Below are 8,747 nucleotides of genomic sequence, written 5' to 3'. Positions count from 1 at the left end.
AAAAGAAAAAAGAAAAAAAAATCTAGGTTCCACTGATTTCCACATGCCTCCACCTCAGTAAACAAACAAGCATACTAAACTCTCCCTAAAATCCATCTTATTCATGGTAGAAGGTTCGGCTTCCCATTTTCTAGCCTCAATTTCTAGTCTAGGGTATGAGAAGCAAATGTATACCAAAAACCTTTCAAACCTATCCCCCCAAATGGAGTCCCACTACCCAATGCCCACACTTCTGGAAAGCCAATTGGTACTTCCAACTGTTTTCCTCAAAAAACCCCTGCAAGGCTAAGGCAGATGTGTCTACACTAAGAAAACGTGGTGCTTGGGTTCTAGGGAACTGGACTCCAATGCCCACACTAGTTCACCACTTACTTGCTCTTCTTTGGCCCCAATTTCGCTCTTAGAAGATGTGTTCTTGTATGTAGGAAGTAACTGAGATTCAAGAACACACAGGGAAGACAACTGTCAGAATATCTGGCTACTACGTGTCACTCACTGTTACCATTTATCCAACTCAGCACTCCTGCATGGGACCAAGATAATCTAAGTAGTCTCTAGAGAGTCCTAGAAGAGACTATTAACAGCGCTCATCATCTACACATATAGGCTCCCAGAACAAAAACGGGTGTAGAACCTTCAGCAGTCTTCTCTAGTAAACTGTTTTCCCCTTAACATACAGTCACACCCACGTCACAGCATTGAAAGCAAAAAACACGAAACCTCTTAAAACACTCTTGTACGTGGAGTTAAAATAAGCTGTGATCACCTCTGACCTTCAAAATTACATACAACACATAAAAACAATTTTTATAATTTCCTTCCCAAATTATTGTTCTCTTGGCTATGGAAGCCTAAACAACCTGATGTCGATACAATACAGTAATAAAGAGAAAGAGCATGGAAGGTCACACACAGGAAACCAAAACAACAGTTACCATTATTTTGAACAGTTCACGGTCTTCTCTGCCCCAGTTTTGACTAGCCCTGAAATGGCAAGATTTAAATTTTCAAAAAAATTTAAAAAACCCACCACACCAAACTCCAGGATTCTCTATAAAGGCATTTTAAATGTGCTGAATGTAGATGGGGAGGGAGGAGTAAACCGCATTCGTCCTTCAGACAGACAGACAAAAGCAGTTTTATAATCTTTTATTATCAATAACAAACAGCTGCTTTAACGTGTCGTCAGGCAGCTGTTAAAGGGTGGGTGGGAGGACACCCTTGACCCTAACAAGGAAAACTCAAGCCTTTATGTACAAGCAAATTTAGAGCTCTTTTAAGTGTCCAAAGCTATTAATTAGTTTAATTGAGACATTAAACTAATTCTGAATTAACATATTTGAATAACCAAGAACTAAAATGTTCAAATCTTTTCTAGTACAAAAAAATTAAATTTGCTTTAGTTATAAAAGAGCTCTCTCAATATACACAAACTATACACTTCAGACATTCACAAAAATGTGAGCAGAAGGCTTATCAAAAGACATTTAATACAATTAGTTTTCAACAACCCCTTGGTGGTCCACATCTACAAAGATATCCAGCCCAACCCAACCCCCCTCCAAATCCCACCCCCAACCCCCCCACAGAAAAGCACATACTTACCAGAATTTTTAGCAAGTATGGTTTGGGAATTTTTGTGTGTGTGTTTTTAAAAAAGGCCCCCAGGGCAAGTTATTTACAGTTTAATTGCCACTGTCAACTGATCTGGACCTTGACCGGGATCGGGACCTGGACCTCTGGCGATCCACAGATGCTGGAGACTTAGATCTACTTGAAGAACCACGTTTCTGGCTCTTTTCAGGCACAGGAGACCTACTAACAGAACGGGACTTGCTCCGGCTCCGGCTCCGGCTCCTGGACCGGCTGTAAGACTTGCGACTCCGGGAACGAGATCGGCTACGAGACCTAGAGGAACTCCTGGTTCGGGAACGAGACCTGCTTCGTGACCTACTAGGAAGGGAGGAAAAATACAACATAAGAGGCAGTCCCTACAAACCTATTAACTAAAACTTTGTCTTAAAAATGTTAAAGAGATACCTGTGCCTTTTGCTGCCTTCGATTAATTTGATTTTTCTCCCATTTATTTCCTTTCCAGAAAGTTTTTCAATAGCATTCTTTAAATCACCATAAGAGGCAAACTCTACCACCCTACAATTAAAAAAAAAAAAAAAAAAAAAAAAGCCCTTTATAAAGGTACATACATGTTATAGCCTAGTCTCACACTACACACAGCAAACTACAATACCTTCTCCATGCACCTTTTGTTAATACTACATTGTCTTAGATCTTAATGGAGAACAGCATTGCAACAAGGTTTCTCAACCTTTCCAAACAACTGAAATTTTTAATTCTCAGTTGTGGAAGGCTTTCCTATGCACCATCAGATGTTTAGCAGCATCCCTGGCCTCTACCCAGATGCCAGTAGTGACCTCAACCAGTTACAACCACCAAAACTGTTGTCCAGTGCTCCCTACTGAGCAAACTCCTCCTGGATTGAGAACCACTGCACTACAGCATGTCCAAATTTTATGTTCTCTAAAAAAATCCCCAGTAAAATTTTCAGTATGTTTTAAAAGGTGGTTATGATCTCCAATACACACTCACCCTTCATTTAATTTAGGTCGATGTGCATCCGCAAAGGTTACTTCCCCAGCTTGTCTCATGAAATCTTTGAGATCCTTAACACAAGACAATCGTGTCAAGCAAAGAAAAGGCGATGTGACACACAAACAACCACATGGTATAAAAAACAAGACTACTGGAAGAGAAGATGTTAGATAAAGTACAAACATGGCATTTACCACACTTGTATTCTATCAGAATTGAAAAATTATCTAGGTCAGGGCACGAAATAAGCAAAAAAGCATATTGCTTTTAAGCAAAATGCTAGAGGAAATTCAGATCTTAACATTAAAGTAGTATTAGTCTATACTGAGCTCAATACATAAGAAAAAAAGCAAAACAAAAAACAAAACAAAAAGAAACAAAAAGAAACAGTACATATTTTAAAAGTAAAGACTAAAGTAGAAATTTTATATTAAAAAAAACAAAACAGAACATTTACAAGACACCAGTTATTTTGTGCCCCATATGTCATTAAAAAAGTTTACTTTACCTTTATTATTATTTCCCTAGGCTAGTCAAGCAGCAAACCGTTAATCGGTCGGAGAAACCTTCATGACATATGCCCGACTGGCTCTTCGCCACCCACTTGAAGGACACTACCCAATCGATGGAAGCCTTTAATCGCACAGCCCTCCCTATTAGCAGACTACAGGCGGATGCAGACATGTTCTACTCTTGTGCAGTTACCAAGGAACACTTTACTGCGATCAGGATTCCAACGACCACCTAATTTCGTATCTTTCAACTCTTTTCGACCAGGACCTCTTATTCGGAAGCGTTACAGGAAGACCGCTCTCAACTTAGGGATCAGATCACGTTATCAACGCTCTGGGATCGCTGCAACCTGGCACTTCAAGTTAAGTGCACCGATTACGTCTAGACCGGCAAACACAGATCTAGAGGTGGCCAATTGATCACTGTAGGAGCTGACTGGCAAAGTCAACCAGGCCCAACCAAGAGTGACCAAGACAACGATTAGGATAACCCACAGGCACTCCTCGTCATAAGGCCAACGACACAGATAGGCTGGCAAATAAAGGGTTTAATATTTGGTTAAAATTGATTTTAATAAACAAGAAAATATATCCTCAAAACATTAAACATTTGATCACTAATTATTAAAGTTTGAAATATCCCCCAATTACATTTAATTAAAATTTAAAAATTACAATTAAACCCATTTTAAAATTAATTAAAGATAAAATTACTTTTAATAAAACATAATAAAACATTAACTGCCCATTAATTTTTAAAAAGCCACATTAAAATAGCTCAAAACTGTATTTCAACAAACCTGCCAGCTGACTCTTGAAGATAAATTTTCAACTATAAGCCGATTTTCTGTTCTTACAGGTGGAGCATTTCTGAGGAAGAAAATGAGTACTCACAATGGAAGAAATGCAGCAGTGTGTACCTACTGTGTTCGACTGTGGACAAGTTCAAGCAACGAGACGGAACAAGTCATTCAAAGGACTCCCATCAAGTTTCTACATTATTTTATAGCACTTACTACACGCACTAATCAGGAACAGTGGATTAACATATGAAAAGGAGAAACGATTACTCAATAAGTACCAGAATCACTTATTGCTAATGGTTCTTAAACATTAAAAGCTCCTCCTGCGGTAAAGATTGTTCAAAGCAGCCATCCACCATCTATCACATACCGTCTATCATTTCGAGGTCTGCGACTACTAAAACGGTCAGAATAGCGTCCTCTACCTCTTCCACCTCGAGATCGAGCCCTAGCATGTTCAATAGTAACCCTACAGGAAGGGGGGAAAAAAGACTTTGTTATCTCCACACAAGCCACAAGAGATCGACTTTGAAAAATATCCCAGCCGATCTTGTCCATCTTACGGTGCTAACTGGTTACAAAACTAACGTTCTCACCTTTCACTGCAGAGTTCTTTTCCATCAAGTTCATATACAGCATCATCTGCATCCCTGGGATCCTCAAATTCCTAAAATGTAAACATGGGGGAAAAAAACAAACAAACCGACCCCCTGCTTAATGTGGCTCTAAGATATATTCTACAACATAGTAAGAGCACTGCAAACGTGTGATAGAATGACTATCTTAAAGACAGTGATCAGGAGTGGTTTCCCTCCAACAGCGAGGCTATCCCTCAAGAAAATTCACTGCTCTAAGAACATACAAAGTTTTCCAAAGATACCCTACCTGAACTCAGTAAAATCAAAACACACTGCTCATCAAAATCTTTAGCGACTTAACAGTAGTTCTAAAACACTTACCACAAAACCAAAGCCTCTTTTCAGATCAATATCTCTTATTCGTCCATACCCCTTGAAGAATCTTTCCACGTCCTTCTCCCTGGCCGCGGGATTTAGCCTCCCGATGAATACTCGACAGCCACTCATGATATCCGGCTAGTATTTCCTGTTAGAAAATGATTCGATTGAAACAATACCAGTGAATGTCAGAAGAATGCCTAGTTAAGGGGCCAAAAACATAAACGGCATAAAATAAAATGTTTACCCGGTGATGTTATAAACAAGATTGCCAAGAGTGCCTCTTATTAGGCCAGGTCCCTTGCAGACAAAATTAAAACTCGGCTCCCAACACGATCCTTCCCTGGGCCCAGACCGCAGCAACCGCAACGCCCACTGCCGCCTCTGGAACTGCGCAGCCGCACTCTCTCCCTGGCTCTTCTGGCCCCCTCCCATCTGCCGCAGTTAGGAAAGGCCGAGAAGTGCGGGCGGAGCCGACCCCGCCCTCCGCAAGGCCAGCCCAATGGTGACGAGCCGCGCGCGCGTCGCCGCCTCCCAGGAGCGTCACAGCGGGTGGAAGCCGGAATCTCGCGACGCCACCGCCGCGCCTGCGCAAACGGCGGCGGGCGGACGCCGGCAGCCACAAAATGGCGGCGGCGGAGACAGCGGTGGGGGAGAGCCGCGCGTGCCAAACGCCCTCCTCCCACCCCCTCCCACGACTCCATAGTTCCGGAGTCATCGTGCCCTCCCGCAGAAAACCCTAGCCACACCCCCGAGCAAAGGTCTCCGCCCAAACTCGGGGGGTTCGGGTAGTGAAGAGGTAAGGAGGCAGGGAGGAGCATAGACCCCTGTGTAAAAATGACCATAACCACGACCGCCCTTCCACCTTCAGTTCCCCTCAAACAGTACCCAAAGGGAGACGTGCCCCAGCGCCCACCTCGAATAAACTGCGCTCATTGGACGCCGTCCTCCGCAAAGAGAGCAGCCCTGGCCACTCACGATCTGAGCGGCCATGAAGAAGCCTCGATCCGAGAAGCCTTTCCCTCAAAGTGAATCACTCACCTACCGGACAGGATCTTTGGCAGCTGAGAGACCAGAGAGGTCCGTAGTCTGCGACGGAGCCGTCTGCCTCCCCGCAAACCAGGACTAAACTCGTCTACGTCTTTCCAAAACTGACGCACTTAGCTGCTCCTGCGTTCCACAAAATGGAGGGCGCGCCCCTGCGTCACTTCCGGTACCGCCCCGGGGACCTCCCCACTGAATCCAGGGATGACGTTTCCGCGGAGCCGGAAGTTTACGTGCAGTAGGGACCGCTGTACGGTGACCGCGCTGGCGACCCGCATCAGCGATGGGCGGGGCCGAGGGGCGGGAATTGGCGTGGGTGTGGTCGTCAGGTGCCAGAAGCTGCACGGGGCACGGATGAAGGTGTTTGCTCCTTGAGTGGGGTTCGTCAGTGTCTCTCCAGCATTGTCATTGCTAGAGCAAATGGCACTTCTTTTTTAGCTGAATTTTTTTTTAAATTTTTTTTCAACGTTTATTTATTTTTAGGACAGAGAGAGACAGAGCATGAACGGGGGAGGGGCAGAGAGAGAGGGAGACACAGAATCGGAAACAGGCTCCAGGCTCTGAGCCATCAGCCCCGAGCCCGACGCGGGGCTCGAACTCACGGACCGCGAGATCGTGACCTGGCTGAAGTCGGACGCTTAACCGACTGCGCCACCCAGGCGCCCCTAGCTGAATTTTTTTTTTTTTAAGATACTCCGGAGAGTACTCGGTAAAAGAAACTCACGTTTTGCAAAAATATTTGGCCATCTCTGACTCCTTGCTTCCTGCAGTTTATGCTTATACTTTGGAGGAGGCTGCTTAGTGCACAAGTGAATATCTTAACCATACCATACCACGGACGTGTGGTTTATAGTAAGAAGACTGAAGAACTGAAGTGTTTTTTAAATGGAAGTTTTTTGCATGATGAAATATTAAAATTGGGACTGCAGCTAGCAGGCCATCTTGAATTGAGGTCAGAATGCAGATTTCTGCACTAGAAATGAACTGGTTGGGAGATGTTTCAAGCTACTTTTAAAGTCCAAATGGTATTTGGTTAACCCTCCCTGTTCAGGTTTCCGTAATGTAACACATAAAGTATACCATTACTCGGAAACAGAAAAGATTGTGTTTTCAAAATGAGGGTGAAATAGCCTTAGGCATCTTTAACTCCACATTTTCCCAGCGAAGTACTCAGGTTTAGAAATTGAGGCATAAATAGAATGATTGTAAAAGGTTACTTTTTTTTAATGCTTTTAGGTGGAAACGAAGGCATGCCATTTTTCAGAGTGTCCTGTATCTAGGGTTGCTGTTTGCAACTAAAGTTACACAGAGATGAAGTTCGAGAAGGAGAAGAGCTACTGGCCCTTTTTCTGATCTCCCAGCCCTTAGAAACTGTAGGTTCGAATTTAGATAGTTTGTATGGAATGAGCTCCACCATTTAAACATTTGTTTATTTTAAAAAGAGCCTTGGGGGCGCCTGGGTGGCTCAGTCAGTTGAGTGTCTGACTTCAGCTCAGGTCGTAATCTCACAGCTTGTGAGTTGGATCCCCACATAGGGCTCTGTGCTGACAGCTGGGAGCCTGGAGCCTACTTCTGATTCTGTGCCTCCCTCTCTCTCTGCCCCTCCCCCACTCACAAACGCTCACAAAAGCTCACACGCGCTCACGTGCACTCTCTCTCAAAAATAAACATTAGGAAAATAAATAAACAAACATTAGGGGTGCCTGGGTGGCCCAGTCGGTTAAGCGTCCGACTTCAGCTCAGGTCATGATCTCACAGCCGGTGGGTTGGAGCCCTGCATCAGGCTCTGTGCTGACAGCTCAGAGCCTGGAACCTTCTTCGGATTCTTTGTCTCCCCTCTCTCTCTGCTCTTCCCCTCCTTGTGCTCTCTCTCTTTCTCTCAGTAATAAATAATCATTAAAAAAATTTTTTTTAAATAAACATTAAAAATTTTTAACAAGTAAATAAATAAAAAGAGCCTCAGTCAGTATATAGCAAAATTGTGAACTTAGTTATCTATGGTATGGGTAATGAGGATGGATTTAAAAGAAAATAATGAGTTTGTTCAAAGGAAACACCTTTAGGGGTGCATGGGTGGTTCTTTGGGTTAAGCATCTGACCCTTGATCTCAGGGTGGTGAGTTCAAGCCCTATGTTGGGCTGTATGCTGGGCACGAAGCCTGATTAAAAGAAAATACCTTTAGCCGCTAGCCTAATAAACACTGGAATCCTGTAATGTACAAATTGTCCCAAGCCAGCATGTATTTAGTTACACTTGTTTACTTTCTGCAGAATTTAAAAAAAAAAAATGGTCTTCCAGTTATTTTCTATATTTTCAGTTGAGCGTGGAAGCAATTGCTTGTGATTTCACTCACTAAATGCTATTTTTGCCGCAATAACAAAGTAATCTAGAAAAAGTTTTCTGGGAGTGAAAAACAAGAATGTTGGTGCTGTACACCATGAAAAAAGTTGCTGTCTTCAGCCCACAGCATTTGATATTCTTCAGGACTTTTTTTTTTTTTTCAGTAGGCATCACACCCACCACGGAGCCCAACATGGGGCTTGAACTCACAACCCTGAGATCAAGACCTGAGCTGAGATCAAGAGTCAGTTGCTTAACCGACTGAGCCACCCCAGGACTAATTTTTTTTACAAAGCCTGTGAATCTTAAAAATAAGGGGCGCCTGGGTGGCTCAATCAGTTAAGCATCAGACTTTAGCTCAAGTCATGATCTCACGGTTCATGGGTTCGAGCCCCATGTAGGGCTCTGTGCTGACATCTCAGAGCCTGGAGCCTGCTTTGGATTCTGTGTCTCCCTCTCTCTCTGCTCCTCGCACACTCATG

The 8,747-nt window shown here is 43.6% G+C and overlaps 1 protein-coding gene across 8 annotated transcripts; it reads right to left on the bottom strand.

Annotated features, from left to right (window-relative positions):
• Positions 1-1,133: 1,133 nt before the first annotated feature.
• Positions 1,134-6,091, bottom strand: SRSF5 (serine and arginine rich splicing factor 5). 8 transcript variants are annotated; one of them, XM_045448135.1, is made up of 9 exons: positions 5,923-6,082; positions 5,129-5,316; positions 4,885-5,029; positions 4,522-4,592; positions 4,296-4,394; positions 3,923-3,992; positions 2,608-2,681; positions 2,041-2,151; positions 1,134-1,950 (listed from the first exon to the last, which is right to left on the bottom strand). In XM_045448135.1, exons 3-9 carry the CDS (start codon positions 5,008-5,010, stop codon positions 1,686-1,688), a joined length of 816 nt encoding a protein of 271 aa, XP_045304091.1. In that variant the 5' UTR covers positions 5,011-5,029; positions 5,129-5,316; positions 5,923-6,082; the 3' UTR covers positions 1,134-1,685. The 8 variants fall into 8 exon arrangements, with proteins under 8 accessions (XP_045304091.1, XP_045304087.1, XP_045304084.1 ...); XM_045448131.1 differs by having other exon boundaries at positions 1,134-1,953; positions 5,923-6,081; XM_045448128.1 differs by lacking the exon at positions 5,129-5,316 and having other exon boundaries at positions 1,134-1,953; positions 5,923-6,091.
• Between the last annotated feature and the right edge of the window lie 2,656 nt (positions 6,092-8,747).

Source organism: Leopardus geoffroyi, chromosome B3 (genome assembly GCF_018350155.1).
Source record: "Leopardus geoffroyi isolate Oge1 chromosome B3, O.geoffroyi_Oge1_pat1.0, whole genome shotgun sequence".
NCBI classification, from domain to species: Eukaryota; Metazoa; Chordata; class Mammalia; order Carnivora; family Felidae; genus Leopardus; species Leopardus geoffroyi.
This window is presented reverse-complemented; position numbering and strand designations above follow the sequence as displayed.

Excerpts from the sequence above, each read along its gene's own strand:
- SRSF5 (XM_045448128.1), bottom strand. The coding sequence starts at position 5,010 with ATGAGTGGCTGTCGAGTATTCATCGGGAGGCTAAATCCCGCGGCCAGG. Across the intron at positions 4,593-4,884 it reads AAAGAGGCTTTGGTTTTGTG|GAATTTGAGGATCCCAGGGA; the intron begins GTAAGTGTTTTA and ends TTTACATTTTAG. Across the intron at positions 2,682-3,922 it reads CTTCAAGAGTCAGCTGGCAG|GATCTCAAAGATTTCATGAG; the intron begins GTTTGTTGAAAT and ends TCTTGTGTTAAG.